Source organism: Chamaea fasciata, unplaced genomic scaffold, assembly GCF_029207755.1.
Source record: "Chamaea fasciata isolate MVZ Bird 193981 ecotype frontalis unplaced genomic scaffold, bChaFas1.0.hap1 SCAF_31, whole genome shotgun sequence".
Taxonomy (NCBI): domain Eukaryota; kingdom Metazoa; phylum Chordata; class Aves; order Passeriformes; family Sylviidae; genus Chamaea; species Chamaea fasciata.
Genome location: NW_027094116.1, coordinates 2,334,312 through 2,357,351, shown reverse-complemented (window position 1 = coordinate 2,357,351; position 23,040 = coordinate 2,334,312). Strand labels below are relative to the sequence as shown.

Here is a 23,040-nt window from a genome sequence, read left to right as displayed (position 1 = left end):
TGTGGGGAGGGCACAGGGTCTTTGAGGGGCTTTGGGGCTGGATCCCATCATTCCCAAGAAACCAGGACCCCCCAGGTGCCCCCCAGGGCTGGAGCAGAGCACAATGGGAGGTGAAGTCCCTCTCTCCCTTCCCCTTCTCCCCAGCAGCCACAGTGTCCCGTGCTCTTGTAAAAGAGTTTTAATAAAAAAAAAAAAATTATCCCCGGTGCACCTCCAAGCCCCTGGGAGCTGAACAGGGGTGAGAAGGGCAGAGCATCCCAGTCTTGGTGCCCCCCACCCCCAGAGCATCACCCCCAGCACCAGTGGCTGCACCAGGGGTAGGGACGACCCACCCCCGGGGGACAAACACGAGGGAATGGGGGGGTCCTGCCCTGAGTTCCCCAGGCCTGGACTTCCCCCAGGGCATCTGGCCCACCCTGGCCTTCCCCAGAGCCTCAAACTGAGGGAAAGGTGTTAACACAATCTGGGAACAAAGGGTAAGGGGTGGTGGTCAGACCCCCAGACACCCCTGGGAGAACTGGTCAGACCCCCAGTTCCCCAGGACCAGACCTCCAGACTCTCCCAGGAGTATCGGTCAGACCCCAAAGGCCCCCCAGGAGCATTGGTCAGACACAAACTCCCCCAGAGCAGGAGGGGCGAAGGCATTGGCAGGAGCGTCCGGCTGTGGGGCCACGGCTCCCTCACTCCTCAGGAGGCCCCTGCAGCGCCGAGTAGAGCATGACCTGGCCCTCAGGCTGCTGCTTACCTGGGAGGCAAAGGGGCATTTATGAAGGAGGGGGTTGTCTGGGGGTTCGTGGAGGTCCCCAGGAACGCGGCCCCCATTCAACAAGACACATCCACCCCCATGCCAGCAGCTCTGGCCCCCACAGCCCCCAAAAGTGACACCCTGCCCCCCCCTTACAGGAGAAGCACTTGAGGACATTGCGGAAGGAGCCGCCAGCGGTGCCAAAGGCCCAGAGGCCGGTGCAGAGCGTGAGGATGAGGATGGGGCCCAAGGTGGCCTCGTACCACGGGTTCAGGAAGGTCTGGGGACACAAGAGAGGCAGATCACACCTTCCTGACCCCTCCAAACAGCCACAGCTGGAAAAGGAGTGCCTGGCCCTGGGGAAACCCAGCTCGAACCCCTGCTGAGCTGCGTGCCCCCAAATCGCCCACATGGCCCCCAAATCCCCCAGTGACCTCCTTCAGCCCGGGCACCCCAAGGGGTTGGCGGTGCCTGGGGGTGTAGCTCACCCCATGGCCCTAGGCAGGGAGTGAGGGGGGCCAAAGCAGTGCTGGGTGGGGGTTCCAGTGCCCCCCCAGACTCACCAGCCCTGAGGTGAGCAGGTGGCTGCCCACCACCAGCCCCAGGCCCCCAGCACGGCGCCGCTCACAGGCATCGAAGAAGATGATGCCCCAAAAGGTGTGGAGCAGTACCAGGGCCATGGTGAGGAAGGCTGTGGGGAGAGACACACAGCCTCAGAGCCGGAGCCTTCCTCCTCCTCCTCCTTGCCATGGCCCTGGCCTCACCAGAGGTGATGAAGTAGTAAGGGGAGTCCCCATGGATCCCGACGGTGCCTGGCCCGGCAGAGTCCGCCAGGATGTTGATGATGGAGAAGACGCCACTGATGATGCCAAAGGAGAGCCCGGACACTGTGGGGGAGGCAGGGTCAGGGGAGCCCCCGTGGCCTCCACAGCCCCGGGCTCGGTGGGCTCAGGGAAGGGCAGGAGAATTGGATGCAGCACCCGGTGCCGGGGGGCTGCTCACCGTAAGCCATTTGTCGCAGGGAGATCGGGGACTGCCCATCCTCGCTGAGGGTCGCCAGCCTTTCATCCGCCTTCCTGCCCCGCCGGAGAGAGAGCATGAGCCCCATCCCACAGGAGAGGGGAAGGGAGAGCCACGGGCCAGCGCGGGGTGAGAGGAGACAGCTCGGCTCGCTCCCAGGGTTTAACAAGGAAGAGACTCTGTGGGGTTCCTCCGGACACAGAGCCTCGACACCTGCTCTGGTTTCCCCAACCCCTGGGACACCCCAGCCACCGGCACAGCTTCCCCAGGCCCCCGGGCGGGCTCTTACTTGAGCATTTTGAAGCAGGCGAACCTGCTGAGCTCCTGCAGCAGCACGGCAGCGGCGGCTCCGAGCAGCAGCAGCGCCGCATCCTCCCGCCCGCTGAGCTGCACCGACACGAACCAGAGCAGCGAGGCCGCGAGCAGCGACAGCAGCCAGAAGAACGCCCTGGGGGGACACGGGACACGCGGACGGCGCTCCAGGCACCAGCACCAGGCAGAGCGGCTCGGCACCCGCTGGGCTGGGAGCCCCCCAGTTCTGCTCTCTCAGAGCTCTCAATTGCCCCTGAGCTGCCCCCTCGCCCCAGGGCTCCTCACTCCGACAACAGCAGCTCCCTTGGCCGCCCCCGGCACCACCAGTGCCCCCCAGACCCGCCAAAGGCCCCTCAGAGCAGCCCCCAAGGGCCTCCCACAGCCCCCGCCACGGCCTCCAGGCTCCCCGCTGGCCCCTCGGCCGCGCTGTGGGGCCGCCCCGGCTCACCCCGCCACCAGCACGATGACGCGGAGCGGCTCCGCCGCCACCGTGAGCAGCACCAGCGCGGCCGCGGGCCCCAAGGCGATGGCGGCGCAGCCCCAGAACACGGCGGCGCCCATGGCGGCCGGCACTGCGCCCCCTGCCGGCCCGGAGGCCCTGCATGGGGGGGTAGGACCAGTCCCGGGGACACCGGGGACACTGGGGACACCGGGCACACGGGGGACACCGGGGACACTGGGGACACCGGGGACACGGCCTGCACTGGGGACACCGGGGACACCGGGCACACTGGGGACACTGGGGACACCGGGGACACGGCCTGGACTGGGGGACACAGCGGGGACACCTGACACAGCCTGTGCCCAACACCACCTGTCTGCAGCAACACCTGTCCCCACTGTCATCTCTCCTCTCCTCTCCTCTCCTCTCCTCTCCTCTCCTCTCCTCTCCTCTCCTCTCCTCTCCTCTCCTCTCCTCTCCTCTCCTCTCCTCTCCTCTCCTCTCCTCTCCTCTCCTCTCCTCTCCTCTCCTCTCCTCTCCTCTCCTCTCCTCGGAACTCCTCTCCTCTCCTCGGAACTCCTCTCCTCGGAACTCCTCTCCTCGGAACTCCTCTCCTCTCCTCTCCTCGGAACTCCTCTCCTCTCCTCTCCTCGGAACTCCTCTCCTCGGAACTCCTCTCCTCGGAACTCCTCTCCTCGGAACTCCTCTCCTCGGAACTCCTCTCCTCGGAACTCCTCGGAACTCCTCTCCTCGGAACTCCTCTCCTCTCCTCGGAACTCCTCTCCTCTCCTCGGAACTCCTCTCATTTTCAAGGAACTCCTCTTTAAAACCGGCATTTTTTTCTCTATTCCAAGCCACTCACATCTCCCATTCTGATTCTGTCCCCCACCCCCATGCTGCTGCTGTTTACAGAGGAGCAGGAAAACTTTATTTAGACTAAAATTCCGTCAGCCAGCAAGAACAGCCTGGACGGCTCCAAAGCCCCTCCCTCCAGATTCCCATGGGATGGGCAACTCATTCCTCCTCCCTCTGGACCGATGGTGCCGCAGGGAGTGCTAAACACTAGTGCCATGAGGGCTTGGATTTTTCATCCATCTTCACGTCTCCTGCAAGGAAAATTCCAAACAATGTCCCTTCCAGCCTCTTCCGCAGGAATCCTGTGAATGCAAACTCCTGGGCACGAGGCATTGTTCAGGGAAGAATCGGAGTTACCGGCTGCGCTGTGTTAATTTCCCTTCTTGTTTCGCTTCCGCCTATTAAAGCTGGGAAATGACCAACGCGTCCGAGCACCACTGACTTCAGCTGCACCTTCCTCCTTGGACTGAACCCCTGGCACAGCACCACGCTCTGGAAGCCCAGAGCATCCCTGGGATGTAGCCCCATCAGCACGGCAAGAACCAAGAGCCTCCTTCTTCCCTTTTTTTTCTCCTTTTCCTTCCTTTTTCCCCTCTGTTTTGGTTCACGTGTTGAGTTTTCCCTCAGGAAAGGTGTCCCTCCCTTGCTGTTCTGTTGTTGTGGCAGATTTTACTGTTGGATTTTGGAAAAAAAAACCCCTTTAATAATAATAAAAAATAAAAGACAGAGAAGTAGAAAGATAGAGCAAAATAGGGATTTGGGGACTAGGAAACGAAGTTTTGGGATGGCAGATGGAAAAGCTCTTGGTCTGCCTCCTTCCTGTGGCTGCAATGGCTTGCTCCATGTCGCCAGATGTGAAGAATCAGTAAGAAAAAAGGTAAAAAAAAAAACCCAAAAACAAACAACCAAACAAAAAATAAACCCAGAACAAAACCAGAGTGGTTTCCTTTTCTTCCTTTTCCATCCACAAACACAATTCGAGATCTGCACCTGGGACACAGGATGCTGCTGGGATGTTCCAGCCAGTCACAGCCAGGGAAGAGCAGCTGTTTTTTCCTTTTACCACCTTATGGCACATTTTATCCAGGTCCCTTAGTGGATTCTCCAAGTTTTCCCAATTTTTGCAAGTCTTACCCCATCACACCCAGTTCTGAAGAGTCACTCCCAGCCCCAAGCCTCCAAATCCCACTGAATTCTGACTCCCAGTTCCCACATGAAGGGTTTGTCCATTCAACCCCACCCACTCATCTGATAAGACATAACGATCCTCAGGGACCTTCCTCACCTCTTCCCTCCCCATTCCTTTAATCCCAGGATATTTTAACCCTCCCGTGCTCCCCCAGTGCCTCCTGGCTGACCTGATGGCTCCAGCCCTGCTGGGATTCTTCACAAGTTCAGATTTCTGCTCGGGTTGGGATTTTTGAGTTTCAATGTTATTTTTGTGGAGGAGGGAGAGAAGGATCTTGTGGAGAGGAGGATTTGAAGAGATTCACTTCCTGCTCGGCATTCCTGGGCACTTAACCCTTTGCCAAACATCTCTCTACAGATGGGGAAAGCTCCTTCGGCAAAGCACAGAGAACCCCAGGGAGGCTGGGAATTGGCTTTGGGATGGGCTGGAAAAATTCTTCAGTTGGGTCCACTCTTCATAGGAAAAAGTCTGCTTTGGGGAATTTTTTGGCTTAAAATTGATTAGAACCCTTAAAATCTACAGAAATCTTTGGTTTAAATTCAACAGAAGACGAGATGAGCTTTGAGGCCACTCCCAACCCCTTCAATGATTCCATGGCCCTGCGCCCCACAACAGAGCTCCTCCTGTACTATGCAAGACTCATCTTCCTCTTTCCTGGTTTTCTAACTTCCATGTTCAAGAGTCACCAAAATACTGATTTTACAACACTTGGTTCACCTGTCTCCTTCGCTTCCCCTTTTCCTTCCCTCTCCAATCTGCACCCATTCCCACCTGGATCCCACCAGCTCCCCACAGGAGCTCTGCTATCGCCTTCTCCCCCAAAGTGTTTTTACTCACTATAAAATAAATCCTTGACCGTTCATGTTTCTTCCTCCTGATAGAGATACTAAGGCACAGGAAGGGGAAATGAAGCTAAGACAAAAGAATCCCCCAAAATTTTACGGGATGTCAGGACTGGCTGGCTCCCAATCAGCACCGTCAGCATCTCTGCTTTCTCTCCCAGAAGAATTTGCTATTTATAGCTCTGCTTCGCTCCGTTAGAACATAATCAAAACCATCCTCCCTCCATATGAGAACTCATCCAGCGGCACTAACCCTCCCCGGGGAAAACTTCCCAAGATTTGCAATTCAGCCATCCGAAACGCCTCCGCAACGGGAAACTCTCCCACCGCCGGAGCGGCGGCGCGGGCACCGCACGGGACACGCTCAGCCCCGCGCTGCTCCGGTCCCGTGCACACACTCGGGCTCCCTCCCGCGCTACCGAGGAGGCTGCTCGGCTCAACCCCCCCGAGTCATTTCCTGCCTCCGCGGGCACGGCTCGGCAAGGTCCCGCGGAACAGGAGCGGAGCCGCTCCGGCAGCCGACACCCAACGGAGGACGATGAACTTCTGCATCGCGGTGCTCCTGGTGCTTCATTCCTTGCCGGGTAAATACATTCCCCGGGTTTTTCAGGGGTTTCTAAGGGCAATTTGATTTTAGCTCGCTGCTTTGATTATTCCCACAGTCCTGAGATGCCGTGGGGCAGTTGGGAGGGTCTGGAGGCTGAAAGATCTTGGAGGGATTGTCTTGGAGAAAGGGGGCTGCAGGGAAAAAAAAAAAACCACCGGGAATACACGATGTAAATTACTGAACGCTTTATAAAGCCTGTGCTTGGAGGACAGTGGGATAGTGAATGTTTCCCTCATTGTGTTCAAATAATTTTCAAATTCCAGCTGGGAGCTATTAGGAGACACAGAGAAAAAAAATCCAACAGGATTTCCTGAGAGTTACGTGGGCAGTTTGAGGTGGGGAAGAGTGGAATCAGGGGATTGAGCGAGGAAAACCCCAACCTGGAGCTGCTTAGCGATGAGCGTGGTATTCCCCCATTGCTGGGAAGGTGGGACATGGAGCAGCACCAGCGGAGGGGAACTGGAAGCTGCAGCTGTCATGCCAAGAGCCTCCCTGTTCCTCTTTCTCCTCTTGCTCTTCTCCAAAGGAGCTGACCCAAACACAAAATATCAGGCGAGGGGATTCCCAGCTGGAAGCTCTTTTCAGGATATGGTTGCCCTGTTATTCTTAGTGTGACTCCAGTGCAAACACAAGGGCCAGCTCAGAGTGACTTTCTGGGAAAGCTCTGTGCACAGGATAATGTGCCCGAGCCAGAGATCAAGGCTGCCGGAGCATTGTCGGAGGATGAGCATGGGTAGGAGTGGGAGTGGTGGGGCAGGTCCCAATTTCAGTCCAAATTTCCCCAAAAGCTCAGGATGGGAGTGGGACAAGCCAAGGCGTCCGACACCGCAATGGGAGAGGCTGAGCTGCGCTGTGTCCCCCCAGCAGAGCCCCAATCCCACCCTGGAATCTTCAGCCTCAGTCACTGCTTTCACAGAATTCCTGAATGAGAATTTTGGGACCTGGGCTTCTCCCCCAGGCTTTGCCAGTGCTGAGAAAGTCAGGGATAAGGAATAAGTGGGAGGGTTTGGAGAGGGACCTGGAGCTACAGCTGGCCCTGGGCATGACTGAAAGCATCATTCCAGCTATTAATGGTGTAACTTATAATGACAATGTTATAATTATCTTATTTATGACTATAAATGAGTCTCAAACTATAAAAATATCTTATTATTCCATATCTTCCATTCCCATGAGTATCTTAGTGTATGAGTTTGTGACTATTAGAACATTAATAGTCCAAATTAATTTGATTTAAAAGTTCCCCCCAAAAAACAAGAAAACACACAGAACCCAATGTTTGGAATAGCGAATGAGCCACTCTCTCCAACTGTGACAATGTCACACAGGTCAGAATTTATTTATAGTGGCTCAGCCCTAAGGAAACATGAAGGTCCCTTTTGAGCCCTTGGCAGCTCCACAGCCAAAGGCAGCTGGATCCTGGATGAGCAGCTCATCCCAGGGGAGATCCAGTCCAGCTCTGGGTCTGGGGTGCAGGAGTGCAGCCAGAGGCTCCATCCCCACCACCGCATCTCGTGTTTCTGGCACATCCACACCCCAAAACGAAGGAAAAGCCCAGCCCTGGTCTGACCTCTCAACACCTTTAGTCGGGATCTAATCATGGGTCAGGTTGTAAATCCACCAGTCCCACAGGAAATGGGTTTTGCCCAAAGCACCAATAAATCAATGAAACTTCACATGACCCTGAGCCCAGAGCTCGACCCGAGGCTCCGCACGAAGATCCACATGTTGTTCCTTTGCTTTCAGGGAAGGCGGAGGTCGAAGATGACTTGGAGGAGATCGCACAGGATTTATATGACTACATGGCTCATTTAAGTGAGAAATGCCTTTTTTAAAGCATTTTTACCATTTTCCACAAGCCACAGGAACGAGCTGGGATAACTGGGGCTGGGAAGGGATTTATCTGAGTTGTCCAGGTTAATTTGAGTTACACTGGCTGCCCAGAGGGAAAAGCTGGGCGATCACGACCGGGGACATGGGGGAGGGACTCATCTTACCCCATGCTGGACAGGTGACCCTAACCCCCACGGTGCCACCTCACCTGGAGCTGTTTCCATTCCAGGCAATTACTATTATTCCACAGAAGATTATTACTATGACAACATCACGGCAACCCCCGCCACGTACATATACGAGTTGGATTCATATGAGGTGAGCTGGGTTTCTCTTGGTATTCCCCTAAAAACCAGGTTTTCCTCACCCAAATCTCTGCCACAAGGAAAAACAAATGGATTAAAACTGATTTTTAGGCCACAGAACAAGTCAAGTGAGTTTGACTAGAGTGTCCATGAACAGCAATCATGGAATGGTTTGAGTTGGGATTTATTTTTCGAGTTCGCACAGAAACAGTGGGAAATTCCTTGTTTTCCTAATTAAATACTATCAAAGCCATCCCAAGGAGGGATCTCTCCGCATAGGATTTAATCCTATGCTGTGACTCACCAGGTTATTTCTTTTTCTCCACATCTAGACAAGCACCACTGGAGAGATGGACTGGGAGAAGTGGATTCTAGAACAGAATGCCACCACCAAGATTCCAGAATTACCAGATACAAATGCTCCAGGGGACTCCAGGGATGCTGAGGACAGTCAGGTGAGTGCCTGTCAGCTCAGGAGCTCTGCCACAGGCTTTTGGCACAATAAAACATAGGACTTTCTGACTGATTTATTTTCCTTGACTCACCAGGATTCCCAGGACTCATTGGGATCATCCCTGCAGAGCCAACTCACCCTCATCATCCTCCTCAGCTTCCTGGGTCTCCTGCTATGACCCCCAGACTCCTCCTTCAAAGGTACTCTGGGATTTCAACTCTCACTCAAAGTGCGTCCTTTAACCCAGAGAAATCCAATTCTTTCTGAAGCAGCAGTTTTCCAAAACAATGGAAAGATAACAAACCCTTCCAGGCATCCAGCTGTGATGCCAGGGAACTCACCCAGCTCTGATGCCACTGAAGGCCTGGAGAGGCTTTCCAGGGCATTTTCCCAATGCCCTGTTGGCATTCAGTGGGCCTTCACAGGTGCGAGCAACCAGGCACCTCCCATTGCTCATCCAGCCGAATATCCTGTCCCCTAAAACCTTGGAATGGTTTGGGTTGGGATGAACCACACAGACCAGCTGGTTCCACCCTCCTGCCCAGGTTCCTCCAAAGCTCCATTCCACCTGGCCAACCTTTTCCCTCAGCTGGAGATCTCCAACATCCCAGGAATACACCAACCCCCATCCCACCACGCTCTGGAACCTGCTCACCATTTTCCTTCGTTCCAGACACAGTGGCTGGGATGGTGACCAGGACACTGTCAGGTGTTGACAACAACATCCTCTCCACGAGGCGTTGTCTCTGTTCCGGAACTGCCGAGACGTTGTGTCTGAAGGTTTTGGTGGAGGGACGGTGCCGCCCCGCGGCGCGAGCACGGAGAGCTCTGCAAGGTTTCAGTCCTTTCCTGTTTCCTCGGATCCCGCTGTAAATAAGAACCCCTGCCAATAAAATCCCCAGCACCTGGTACGTGGTCTCTCATGGTAAATAATCCGTAACAACCACTAGAACTGGAATAACAAACACAAACAGTGCGTGCAGTGCTTGTCCTGTCAGAACGAGCTTCTTGCACCTCTAAACCCAGACAGGAGCTTCCAACTTTGTTCCTTGCAGAACCACACCATTTATTTTCCAGAAACACCTGCAATATCTGGGTATGACGAGAAGGTGGACCACAAAACCTCCCACCACCCCAGCCTACCCATGAAGGGCAAACTGTGGCAGAAATGGGTGGTTTTGGACAAGAAATCAGAGTTAAATTCTTTTTTGGGGGAAAAAACTGCAATCCCACACTTGGTGCCTATGTTGCTTTTCCCTGAGAGAGTTAACAGGAAGGAGGGAAAACTGGCCCAGGTGTACCCAAGTAACCCTACAGGACAAAAGAGGTTGAGTCACACCAAGGGATGTTGAGTCAAGCCAACAGGAGATTCATGGTGGTCACAGTCCCCAGAGCCCTCGGCTCCCTCCAGACATCTCCCAGACCCCAGGAGAATCACCCGAGCTGCCAGAGCAGGTATGACCCATCCTGCCCACCTCCTCTGCACCCACGGAGCAGCAGGGCCAGCCCCGGCCTGTCCCACCATTCCCAGGTTATCCAGGCCCCTAGCCTTGAAAAGAAGCAGACTTTTGCTTCCTACGGAAGATAAAAGGCTTGAAACAGGTTCAGACGCAGGCGGAGGAGCGAGACCGGATGCGCTGCCTGGCAGTGCCACCTCCTGGCTCTGTGCTGCCACAAAGGCGGATTGAAAAAAACCAAGAACGCCCCAGAAAATTATTCAGGATCACACAGCAGGGAGATTTCCCATCCTGGAGTGGAGCAAAAAGCAATTAAAGGAAAATAAAAGATGTGGATGAAGGTTATGAGTTTATTTCTGAAAACCATCCCTCTAATGCAGAGAGAGAAGATAAACCAGTTTGTTGTAACCTGGCCTAACTACAAATTGAATTGTTCCCTTCCAGAGCAAATCCCCCAGTTACAAACCTTCCTGATCAAGTCCTCACCTTTCAGTGGTGTCCTGGGACAGTGGTGTCCTGGGACAATGATGTCCTGACACAAACACCACAGATGGATAGCTGGACACACCTTCCCCGCTCCCAAAGCTGGGAATATTCACCCAAACCTCTTTAGTCCCAAAATGACACCATCCTGCCAGCTCTTTCACAAGTTCCTTTCCCAGATTTACCCTTTTTCCCCTACTTGGAGGACTGATGGTGGCTCCACGGCCACTGTCTCCATGAGCAGCCACCCAGCTCTCCCAGCAAACCCCCGGGATAAGCAGCTTTAACACAAAGAGGATTTTCCCTGCAGTTGTGAGAACCTTTCCCATTTACCTCCCAGCAGGAAGCAAGCAGAAGGCTCAGGTCTCTGGCATTTTCCAGCAGCTCCTTATCAAACCACCCCAGAGCCAAATCCTGCTGCACCTGCTCCCAGCATGACTCCCACAGTCCAGGAGCGATGTCCTGGGGCAGCCAAAGCCCACAGGGGCTATTTTTGGGTTTCAGCCCCAAAAGCACCAGTGAGGGACACAGAAACACAGACAGGGAAGAGCCACCCAGAGCCAGTAGTGAGGAGGGAACCAGCTCCAGGGTTGAAAACACCCTGTTTAGTGACCTGTGAAGGTGATTTTGTGCAGTTTTAGGCAATTATGAATGGGAGCTGGGGCTGCTCTCCTGCTTTTAATATTCCCAAGTTCTTGTCTTCCCTCAGTGAATTCCCAACTCCTTGTCCTCACCACTGATACACTATTGTCCATCAACACGAACCTTAGGTCAGCCCTTCAAGCTCCAGTGTGGGGAACATGAACTGTTTCCATCCACATCCCACAGATCTGAAAAGAAGGAAATAATCTTTCACCTGTTTTTCCTTATTTCTCCCATTTTTCCTCCATTCCTGAACCCACAATATCCAGCCTTTCCAACGCCATTTTAACCCTTTCCTACAAGACAAGACGAACTCCTTGGCTGACCTCTCCCTATTTGATCCTGAAACAGGAAATATTTTCTCCACGGAGTTTACACAAAGCTGCAACAAACCCGAGATTCCCATGTTGGGTTGTTGGTTTTTGTTTTTTTAGTTCTGTCACCAAGTTGCCAAAATGTCTCTGGTTATTTGTGTCTCCAAAGTTAAAAGAGTCAACACGTAAATATTTGGAACTGCTTGTCCCAGAATTGTCCTGCCTGGGCATGAGGGATGTTGGTGCCTCGCAGGCTCTTTTCAAGGATCATTTTTCAGGAGAAAAGCTTCAATAGAGAAACATTCATTAATTATTAATTATCAATTTTAAAGAGTAAAAGAATTTCCATAGGGATATAAATCCCGTCTATCCAGCCAGAGAGATCTAAATTACACATATCCAACTAGAGTGGAATATAAATCCCATCTATCCACCCCAAGGGGGATACAATTCCCATATATCCACCCAGAGTGGGAGATGAGCCTCATCTATCCCCCTGCGAGTGACTCAGATTTTACGAAGCGGACTAATCTCCAGCTGTGTGAACCTGTCTCCCCTCCTCGATGCGTTGGCAGTGCTGCCGTCGCGCAAATTGACCAAAAAATAACACAAACTCGCAAAAGCTGAAGTGCTCTATGGCTCCTGAACCCCCACTCGTGACACTGGGCGTGCGACCCCCGGCCCGGCCCCCCCAGAGCCCCGACCCCCGGCCCGGCCCCCCCAGAGCCGCGACCCCCGGTCCGGCCCCTCCAGAGCCCCGACTCCCGGTCCGGCGCCCCCAGAGCCGCGACCCCCGGTCCGGCGCCCCCAAGAGCCCCGACTCCCGGTCCGGCGCCCCCAAGAGCCCCGACTCCCGGTCCGGCGCCCCCAAGAGCCCCGACTCCCGGTCCGGCCCCCCCAGAGCCCCGACCCCCGGCCCGGCCCCCCCAGAGCCGCGACCCCCGGTCCGGCCCCCCCAGAGCCCCGACCCCCGGCCCCTCCAGAGCCCCGACCCCCGGCCCGGCCCCCCCAGAGCCCCGACCTCCGGCCCCTCCAGAGCCCCGACCCCCGGCCCGGCCCCCTCAGAGCCCCGACCCCCGGTCCGGCGCCCCCAAGAGCCGCGACCCCCGGTCCGGCGCCCCCAAGAGCCCCGACCCCCGGCCCGGCCCCTCCAGAGCCGCGACCCCCGGTCCGGCCCCCCCAGAGCCCCGACCCCCGGCCCCTCCAGAGCCCCGACCCCCGGCCCGGCCCCTCCAGAGCCGCGACCCCCGGTCCGGCCCCCCCAGAGCCCCGACCCCCGGCCCCTCCAGAGCCCCGACCCCCGGCCCGGCCCCTCCAGAGCCGCGACCCCCGGTCCGGCCCCCCCAGAGCCCCGACCCCCGGCCCCTCCAGAGCCGCGACCCCCGGCCCGGCCCCTCCAGAGCCGCGACCCCCGGCCCCTCCAGAGCCGCGACCCCCGGCCCGGCCCCTCCAGAGCCGCGACCCCCGGCCCCCCAGAGCCGCGACCCCCGGCCCGGCCCCTCCAGAGCCGCGACCCCCCGGCCCCCCAGAGCCGCGACCCCCGGCCCGGCCCCCGCCCCCGCCCCCTCAGGGCCGCCCCCGGCCCCGCCCCGCCTGCTCAGGGCGCGCGCACCCGCCGGCCCCCGCGCGCGAGCACAAGCCCCGCCCCCCGCGCGCCCGGACGGGCAGCGCGCTCGGCCAATGGCGGAGTGCCCCCATCGCCAATGACGGCGAGGAGCAAGGAAGCCCCGCCCAGGGGCGTGGCGTGGCCGGGGGGGGCGCCATGCGCCGTGTCATGGAGGCGCAGTGTGCGGGCGGCCATTGACGGTGCCGGAGCTGCGGCGGAGCGGCGCGGCCGGGGCGGCCCCGGCGACCCCCGACCCACTCCCGGCGCACTCCCGGCGCCCGTCGCAGCCGCAGCGACCCTCGCGGCCGCTCTCGGCCACCCTCCCTCGCCAGTGCGGAACCGCGGGAGGGGGGGCGATGGAGATGAAGAAGCGCATCAACCTGGAGTTGCGGAACCGGGCCCCCGAGAAGGTGAGGGGCGGCGGGGCCGGTGGGGCGCGCTCCCCACGCCCCGTGGGGCCGTCGCTGCCGCCTCGGGCCGCGCGGGCCCGGCGGCACCGCTGCCGAATCTGGGTCAGCCGTGGCGCAGGGCCCGGCGGGGCGCGGGCGGCGCTTCCGGCGCGGCCCCGGGACCCGCGGCCCCCCCGCATTCCCCCTCCGCCTCCTCTCTTGGGGTGCCCCGAAGTTCCCGGGGGGCGCCGCGGCCTCGGCTTCCCCCGACGTTAATCCGCCGCTTTTCCCAGCCGCAGTAAACAGGTCACGGCGGCGGCCCCGGCCGCGGCCCGTCGCTCATCCTGGCGCCTTTAATTAATGTAATTAACATTGTTTCCCGCGCCCGCCGCCCCGCCGGGCGTGCCGTGGGGGTCCCCATACTCCTGCCGCGTCACCTCGGGCTTCCAACTTTCCATTTCTTTGGAAGGAAACATTTAAAGAAAAAAAAAAAGGGAAAAAAAAAAAAAAAAAAGCCCCGAACCCCTGGAAACGCGGGGAGCGCACGTGCGCGGCGGGGCCGCGCGCTGCCCCCGCCGCCTCCCCGGCCACACGCGCGGCTCCGGAGCATCGCTTCCCAGTCTCCCACTGGGGAAACCGGTGCCTGGTTCGCCCCAAGAGTAAAGTCCTGAGACGTTCGCTTTCCCTGACCTGGCGCACGTGGGTTTTTGGGGGAAAAAACTGCCCAAAACTGTTGATTTAACTCACCCAGTCGTGTTTGCGGGTGGCGGGCACCCGGAGGGCCTCCTCTCGCTGCCGGCGTGCAGCTGCCGAGGACGGAGCTGGAAACCTCCCTCTCGCCAGCAGCTTGCCTTAAAATTCGGTGTCTGTATGGAATAATGGTAGTCTTTTAATGAAAAAATAAAGTAATAGTGGGAAGCTGGCCTCGTGCTGCTTGGGGTCTGCAACACTCCCAAAATTTTGTTAGTGTGTGGGGAACGGGAAGAGTCACCTTGTGCCTGTCCTTTACCAAGTGGATGTTCCACTCTAGATAAAATAATTTAAAATTAATTGGCTGCTTCTTCTGCTTCTCCAAGTATGCAACTTGTATTGATTATCAAGTGACTTGGGCACAAGGAAATTATTTGGGCTTAGTTAACCTCCAGGACTCTGGGACAATAATCTGGAGTCAGAAGGGTTTAGGTTCAGAAAGAAACTGGTTTTATGAGTTTGGTTATGCACAGTTAAATGATGAGACCTGAGGAGAAGTCGGCAGTTGGCTGCGTACAGGGCAGCTGATGCATCCTGGCTACGGTGGTTCTGTGGGGAGCTGTACCAGTGTACTTTGTCAATGAAGTTTTGGGGTCAAGTGGCAGTTTTTGCAGAGTTTAGTGCGTGCTTAGAGGAAGAGAAACTGCTGCTTAATTTTTAAATTAGGTGGGTGTTGGTGATTTCAGGGCAGAAGTCTGGTCTGATTTTAAATGAAGCCCCAAAGCAGCAGCCACTGCCCAGTCCCTGGGGTGGGGTTCAGGTGAGTGTGGGAGTTTGCTGCTGTGACACCCACACATGCCTCCCTGGCCTGTTTGCAGGTGACGGAGTTGGTGCTCGATAACTGCCGGTCCAGCAACGGGGAAATTGAAGGGCTCAATGACTCATTTAAGGAGCTCCAGTTTCTCAGCATGGCCAACGTTGAGCTGACGTCACTGGCCAAACTCCCCACATTGAGTAAGCTCCGGAAGGTGAGTATCTCCTGGCTGCCAGCGCTTTGGGATGGCAGAGTCAGGGGTGATGAGCCGTGGTTGGACTTGTGTGGCGCTGCAGGTGCTTCATGGGCCTCCAAAATGTATTTTTAAGAACTGGGTGTCTCCAGTTAATTATGGCAAGTCGGGCTTGGTCAGCGGCTCTTGGGGCAGTAACTGCTTGGCTGTGGACATTGTGAAGGTCCAGTTATGCCTTGCTGAGCAGGGAGCCTTGGTAGGAGGTCCTTGGGTCACTCATTGCTGGCAGTGAACTCCAGTCCTGGTAACTTAAAACTGAGGTGCCCAAACCCGTGAGACTTTAAGAAGCAGTTTATAATTCTCAAAGGAACTTTTTGACAGCCAAAGCCTGATACCTTGGGGGAGTCTTCAAAAGTGATTACATCCTTAAAGGGAGAACAATTAATGATGCAGCTGAATCTAAGGCTGAAAATCTAATTGTTAATTCCTTTTTTTCCTTACAATAGCTGGAGTTGAGTGACAATGTCATTTCTGGAGGCCTGGAGGTCCTTGCAGAGAGATGTCCTAATCTCACATATCTAAATCTAAGTGGCAACAAAATCAAAGATCTTGGCACTGTGGAAGCTCTTGTGAGTATGAAGTGGGAGGGGCTCTGGGGAGCTGTAATAAGTATTATTTTTTACCAAGAACCCTTAATATTTTTGCGATGGATTGGTACAAATATTCATCAGTCACGTAGTTGGTCTGGTTTGATAAACTCAGTAACACGGTTATAGGACAGCATGTGTAACCCCACTGCTGGAAAATGTGTCAGGAACGGGATGTCCCAAATCAGAGATGGTTGGGCTTGTTTTGTCTTTGAAGAAAAAGTGGCCAAGGTGTGTCCTGCTGATTCCCCTGTGCTTGTTCGTTAAGGTGTGTTTGTCTGATGAGTTTTCATTCAACTGTGAAGTGACTCAGATGCAGCCAGGAGTGGGACAGTGAAGCAGAGGAGGGAGCTGCCAGTGGTGATCCATTCACACATTTTTCTGGATGATGGGGGTTTCTGCCCAAATCTGAGCTCTGTGCACAACACCCAACCCCCAAGGTGTGGGGGAGTCTGGGAGTTTGGGAGCTGTGTGGGAGTTACTGCAAACAAGTGCCTTCGTTGGGGATCTGGGCACTGCCAGCAACTTGGACTGAACTTCGAGGGAGAAGAATTCTAACTAGAAATGAGGGATGAGGACAAAGTAAATTCTGTTATACTCGGGCTGTGACCCTTCTGTATCTGGGAGCACCATGGGGAAAAAACCCCTTTTCCTTTATTTTCAGCAAAATCTGAAGAATTTGAAGAGCCTTGACCTGTTCAACTGTGAGATTACAAACCTTGAGGACTACAGGGACAGCATCTTTGAGCTGCTCCAGCAGATCACATACCTGGATGGGTTTGATCAGGAGGACAACGAGGCACCAGACTCAGAAGACGATGATGATGGTAACTTCCTGAAACAAACTGGGGCTAGGAATGGGATGCTAAAATAAAGGTCTCCATGTAGCACAGGTTCTTCCTGAGCAGAAAAGTGCAATTCTGCCCATGCTCCTGAAGAGCAGAGTCCAGAGCGTTTGTGGTATTAATGCACTGATACAGGGCAAAAACTCCCTTCAGAGGGTTCCAGTCCTGCAGAAGCCGTCTGGGCTTAAGGGAATTGGACTAAAGATACTTTTGCAAAGACACAAATATTCTCAAAGTTGTTGCCAGCAGTAAAGCCCTTTGTGCCACTGAGTGATACAGAGCAAGGGGACGTGCACACTATTTTAAATAAAAAAGTACAGTTTTACAGGGTTTGGTAATGGCTTCGGGACCCTGCTTAAGTATAATACAAATTTTAGTTCCAAAAGCATACCTAGTTCCTTGGTTGCAATCCTTAAGGGGGCTGTTATGGCTCTCAGCCCCTTCTGCTGGCAGGGATTTGCATTTGTAGATGCTTCAGACATGGAGAGTTTTTCCTGAAGCTTGCGATGGAAAAACACTGGGAGTCTTTCCTAGAGAAAAAATGACAAAATTTAACTTGGTTACAGTTATGGTCATTTCCCATGTGTTGCCTGGATTTACAAAAAAAAATAAAAATCCCCAAATCCTTCAGGAAAAAAATTATTAGAGCCAGCCTATCCTGCTATACACAGAGAGGAGGGAATGGAACTGAACATCTGGTCTATATGTGTGTTCTTCACTGCAGAAGGGGATGAAGATGATGATGATGATGAGAATGAAGCTGGGCCTCCAGGAGAATATGAGGAAGAAGATGATGAAGATGATGGAGCTTCAGATTTGGGGGAAGGTGAAGAGGAGGAGGAAGTTGGTCTTTCATACCTGATGAAAGAAGAAATTCAGGTAAAGTTTGTAAATTCTGCCAAGTGCAGGAAGCAAAGAGAAGCTCCTGTGGGGTTCTGTGGTTACGGAAGACAGTTCTGGTACAGTTCCCAGAGTACAGAAAACAGCCACCTTTCAGAAGGTGATGAGTAGAGTTCTTGTAGCTATAAACTGGTCACACAAATTACAGGACAGCAGTAAAGCCCTGGGTCCTGGTCAGGTCCGACCCTCTGACTGCAGGCTCTCGACGGGAGAATGTGCCTGGTGTGGGGTTTGTGTGCGAGGCTGCGCCAGCGGCACCCCTGTTTGGGATTGAAGGCCTCTGCAGCCAGCCAGTACTGGTTCTTTGATAAGAGTTTGCTTCAGTCAGGGAGTTAACGTGGAGTGGGTTTAATTCCAACATTCCAGAGGCCAGTATCAGACGCCTGTTTCCCCATTTTGACTTGTCACACTTGCCTGTGTACAAAATTCCACCAAGCAGAGGGATATAAAAACAAGACTCTGGAGCTGATTGTTAATTTGTTTACATTCCTCATCTATCAGCTTTAGAACAAGACAAAAAAACCAACACAACAACTTACTCATTTTCACAGTAACCTGGGAAGAGGATGCTGTTGTGCACCTTTTCCTCCAGGCCCTTACTGTCTGTGGGTTCAAAGGCGATCTAGAGCTGCTGGCATCTCTCTCACAGTTAATTTGTCAATAACCTTGAGCTGGCTTAAGGTAGTCAACAGCGGGGAAAAGCAAAGAAAATGAGCCTCTGGAGCCTCTGGGGCTGACTGATGCCCTGGTGGGGAAAGTGCAGGGAATTCCTGGATTTCTGCTTGGGATCATCATGGAAGGAAGACTTCAATAAACAGCAATTGTAAAAATGTCTCCCAATTTTTGTACAGGATGAAGAGGATGATGATGACTACGTTGAAGGAGGTGATGAGGAGGAGGAAGGTAAGTGCTCAAGTATTCAAGTTGTGACTGAAACAATCTTCTATAATTCTTTGTCTTTGTGGGTTTGGGACATGCACGTAAACACAAAAACAAAAGTAAAGTAAAAGTGAGGAAGAAACAACAGTTTTCTGAAAGGAAAGACACTATCTCCTGCATGGTTGGAAATTGTTGTTCTCTGATGTGGAGAGGAGTGGGGCTCTGCTGTGCATCTTATTATTTACATACGTTGAAAATACCCCTCGAGTGCACCAGAGTCTCCGCTGGAAACACCTGGCAGCCAGGAGCAGGTGGAGTTTTCCCTTTATCCAGCAGAAAGCGGCTTCTCCATGAGCAATGCTGTCCAACTCTACTGGACAAAGTTCTGTTTGCAAGAAATGGCTTACTGGAGTACTTGGGTTCAGTGGAGCAGGTTTGGGAGCTGGGTTTTCCACTTGCAAAAAGGGTATTTCTGAAGGAGCAGTGTGAATTCTTCACTTTGTACAAATGCAGCCCTGGAGTCAGGATGGGCCACTGGCCAGGGCATGACTGCTGGGGAATTCATGGACTGCATGGGGCAGCACTGCACTGCGGGCTCCCACCACCAGAGCGCACAGCACACCACCCAGACCCGGCCCTTTGCTCCAGAATCGGGGATGCTGTGCAGGATCCTGGTGCTGGTCACCCTGGGATGTTCCGTCAGGAATGCGTCTGCACCACACACACTCCCCATTCCCATCCCCTGGCTGTAAGTGCTGTGTGGGCAGAGCATAATGGGCTGTGTGCATCCCTCTTTCCTTAGCAGAGGGCGTCCGAGGGGAGAAGAGGAAACGAGAGCCTGAGGATGAAGGCGAGGAAGAGGAGGATTAATTTGCAGGACCAGACTCTCCAGTTACGGAAGACGCAATAGTGATTATGCAGCTCTGTATGTCCATGTACCATAGATGTCCTGACAGAAATCCTGTGTTAACTTTTTATAGCAGAAGTGTGGTTTTACTATTCCTGCCCCTTTTATCATTCCAGATAAGCTCTGATAGCCCATAGGGAACCTTCTGTAGAGAACAATTTTCAGCCCTATAATCACTGAAGCCATTGGCAAACTCTCCCCACCAGACTTTTCTTTGGAGCTCTTTAATTTCCTACAATCTTGTGTGTTGGTCATTGTTAGCCCTGAATCCAACCCCATACCCCATGGGTTTAATACTGGGAGTTTTCATTCAGGATATTAAAGTTTTTATGCTTAAAAAGCTGAATTGAAAAATGGTCTACAGCAAATTCCCCATTCTCTTAAATCAGTTGACTCTAGGCCAAGTTTTCCATGGATTCAACTGGAAACCCCCAACAAGATGACACCCATGTTTCAGTTTTTTAAAAGGTGACTCCTGTGATTTTTTTTTTTTTTTTTTTAATTTTTTTTTTAGGCTCCTTTCTACTTCGGGTGTTCCAGGGTAAAGCGTCTTTGGGTTTCAGAGGATGTTTTTGTTTGCCTGCTTGCTCCAATGTTCAGTGTTTGGAGTATTCACTAGATTCCTTCAAGGGTGTATTTTGGCCAACTGAAAGAGTTGTGATCCTTAAAGGGTTGCAATCCATAAATTTTCTCCCAAGTCCATTGTCACTGCAGGTATTAACAAAGCAATTAATGTGTAGTTTTAAACCTTTTTGCTAGAAATCTTTGTTAAACCTTCACTCACTTTGCTCTTGCATTGTCATTCTGGGAATTCTGCACCACTCATGGCTATAAAATGTATAAAATAGATGAAATATGCATTTCTGATGCAGAAGTGAACGGGTAACTCCTCCAAGTGTGTTGTTTTCCACCCCCCAGCTTTTCTAGAACTGTTGAAGGGAAGGATGAATCCAAGTTGGCCCTTCTCTGCACGTCACCTCTTAAACTGTTTAAATCTGGCTCTAGGCAAAACGCTCAGTTTGTGTGTAACAGTTGGGAATATTTGGGGGTTTACATGGAGTGGCTGCAGAGATGCGTCAGGAGCAAGCATGGGGGACATGCAGAGAAGCTTTTTTTTCTAGCAGCCTTTATAAATCCTAATCTGCCCCAATGTATCATCTTTCCTGTTGGAAAAAAAAATTTTGACTTTCGGCATTCCTCCTTCAGGCGTGATCTGGGTTTCACACAGTGTGGTCGTGGTGTCACACTGACACTGTCTCACATAGGTCCTGAACCAAATATCACACACAGCTTTATTCCAGAGACTTATTTTTGTATCTGTCCTGGCTGTCAATAGCTGCCAGAAACTGGGGAGAGCCTGTGGGTGGGAGGAGGGAGATTCCTGGGCCTAAGCGAGTCAGTCCCTCATCACCTGGTTCCCTGTGGATGTTCCTTAGGAATTTCACACACTAGTTCAGTGTGACCTCCAGCTCTTTGGTGGAGTTTAGATCATGCAGGGTTGAAGTTCTTCAAAGCCCCACTCTCTGTGTGTGGTTTTTCCCGCCAACTAGAGCCTTAACTCTGGGTTCCTCCTGTAGCTGTGTACCGGGGCTGAACCTTCCTGGCCTCGAGGTGGAGTCTGGCAGGCGGTGGTACACTCGGGAACAACTGACTCCTTGGGCTTTGTGATTTTGAAGGAATATCTCTAAAGACACTAGAAAAGCTGTGGTGAAAGTTCCTTTGCAGCCACAACCAAGTCCTGTGTTTGTGATGAGTCCTGGGTGAGTCAGTGCATGGTTGTCATGTCCTGAAGGCTCTGGGCGAGGCAGTCACTCTGTGCTCAGCTTTGAGAGAAAAAGTGTTTTCCCATCCTTTTGCTTATTGTCTTTAGATTGAAACTTGTTATTTATAAGTGTGTACGTTAGAGCACCTCCATGTCAGGGTTTTACTTAACTGTCTGTACTGATGCAGATAAAATTAGTTTTAAATGGAAAAAAGAGTCTATTTTGATGGATTAAAATAATGTGGGTAGTGGGCTTGTTTGGACAAGCGAGTCCAGCTCCTGAGACCAGACAGACTGAGCTCCGAGGGGTGACAGCCCTTCCCTAGGCCAGACTTCCCACTTCCCAAACACCCGCAGTGCCGTGCGTCAGCCACCACGTGGAACCTGAGCCCCTCACGAACCCAAGAATCTGTTTGTCCCAGTGTCACCATCCCCGGTCCCGTGTCCTCCGCTCGGCATGCAGCAGCAGCGTTTTATAATGAGGAATTCAGAGCCTCCAGATAACTTTTGAAACTTTTTTGCTTGGTGGGTGGTCTTTTCATGCAAATACGTCAGGGTGGGTTTTATATTTTGTAGAGGTTTTGTCCTATTTTAATGCTCTTTGTATGGCAGTCTGTATATAGTGTGGTTTGGTTCCTTCTCCAACTCTTTCCTGAAACTTTGGAGTAACTGATTTTGTGCAACTGTGTTTTGAATAAAGCCATGACAGTGTTAAATTAAAGACAACAGCCCTGCAGCACTCTTCTGGTAACTTTTAGTTGTAACAAAACATGTTTCCTCCCCATGTGTGCTGTAAATTTTAAATTAAAAAGTTTTCAAACCGAATTATTTCAAATAAATTGAGACTATTGTATTGGATTACTTCTCGGGGTATGTTCACCTGTGGAAAATAGGATGTTTCTCAAGGAATGGAGTAAGGGAATTTTCTGTCCAGTTGTGTTTATGTGTAAATGGGGTGGAAATCTGCACAATGGTGTATGTTTCTGGGGATGGAACTTGGACTTGTGGTACTTTAGTCCTTGGTAACATTGGAACAGTCATGGAATGATGTTCTGGAAAACCCGAATGGTTCCCTGAGTGTTTCCAGGTGAGTTTAACACAGATGTCGTAGACATCTGAGTCTGGGTGAGTCTTTATCACAGATCCTGCCTTGTGCCCAGCAGCCTGAGCCAAGTCTGATGCTGAAATACTCCTCACACAAGAACAATGTTTAAAAAAACCCTGCTGCTCCTCCCAAACTAGAGAGAGTATTGTTTTATCTTGGGATTAGTCCAGCATTCCTGGCAAAAATCCCTTGGATGCACTTGAGAAAGCCCTTGGCAAACAGGCTTTTCTGCTGCTGGATGAGCAATTAGGCAAGAAATGGGTGGTGATTTTCTGGGATAGTTATTTCATTTTAAAGGGTGGGGAAGAATTGCTGTTCCAGCTGAAGCCCCATGCTGGCGCCTCTATCCTCTGCACCCCTTTCTCACTGGATCTGGGGCCAAACAGGGAACCTGAGTTTCAGGATGACTTTGAACAGGTTAAATCCTTTTTTTGGGGCTGCAGGTGGGTGAGGTAAAACCAGGCTGTCACATGGTACTTTGACGGCAAAGGAGAGAGGAGAAAGCCCGAGTGGTGTGTGGGCACGTTTTCGAAGCCAGGAAAAACCTGTGCGGCCGAGGAGTTCCTCAGCTTGTCATGACGTGTGTGGAACTGCCCCTCCCTGCCCCAACCTCTGGTTTTACACAGCTCACCTGCTGCCACAACGCCAGGCACCTGTCGCCCCCGGGTCCTCGAGATGGAACTGGGCAGGGACCCAGGGATGCAGCTGCTACCCGCGGTCCAGCAGCGCCCTAGTCTGCGGTGTGTCCCACTGGACAGCTCCCCGCCCTCCATTTTGTTGCAGCGCGGGGAAGCCGTGCCGGC

The 23,040-nt window shown here is 53.2% G+C and overlaps 2 protein-coding genes across 3 annotated transcripts; one reads left to right on the top strand and one right to left on the bottom strand.

The window, feature by feature from the left end:
* Window positions 1-163: 163 nt before the first annotated feature.
* On the bottom strand, window positions 164-2,638 carry APH1A (aph-1 homolog A, gamma-secretase subunit). The gene is made up of 7 exons (XM_066206875.1): window positions 2,526-2,638; window positions 2,055-2,213; window positions 1,748-1,821; window positions 1,510-1,632; window positions 1,309-1,436; window positions 902-1,025; window positions 164-745 (listed from the first exon to the last, which is right to left on the bottom strand). Exons 1-7 carry the CDS (start codon window positions 2,636-2,638, stop codon window positions 681-683), a joined length of 786 nt encoding a protein of 261 aa, XP_066062972.1. The 3' UTR covers window positions 164-680.
* A 10,635-nt stretch (window positions 2,639-13,273) lies between these two features.
* Window positions 13,274-21,971, top strand: ANP32E (acidic nuclear phosphoprotein 32 family member E). 2 transcript variants are annotated; one of them, XM_066206459.1, is made up of 7 exons: window positions 13,274-13,516; window positions 15,064-15,213; window positions 15,699-15,821; window positions 16,504-16,666; window positions 17,409-17,563; window positions 18,436-18,487; window positions 19,266-21,971. In XM_066206459.1, exons 1-7 carry the CDS (start codon window positions 13,463-13,465, stop codon window positions 19,331-19,333), a joined length of 765 nt encoding a protein of 254 aa, XP_066062556.1. In that variant the 5' UTR covers window positions 13,274-13,462; the 3' UTR covers window positions 19,334-21,971. The 2 variants fall into 2 exon arrangements, with proteins under 2 accessions (XP_066062556.1, XP_066062555.1); XM_066206458.1 differs by having other exon boundaries at window positions 13,385-13,516; window positions 19,269-21,971.
* The last annotated feature ends 1,069 nt before the right edge of the window (window positions 21,972-23,040 follow it).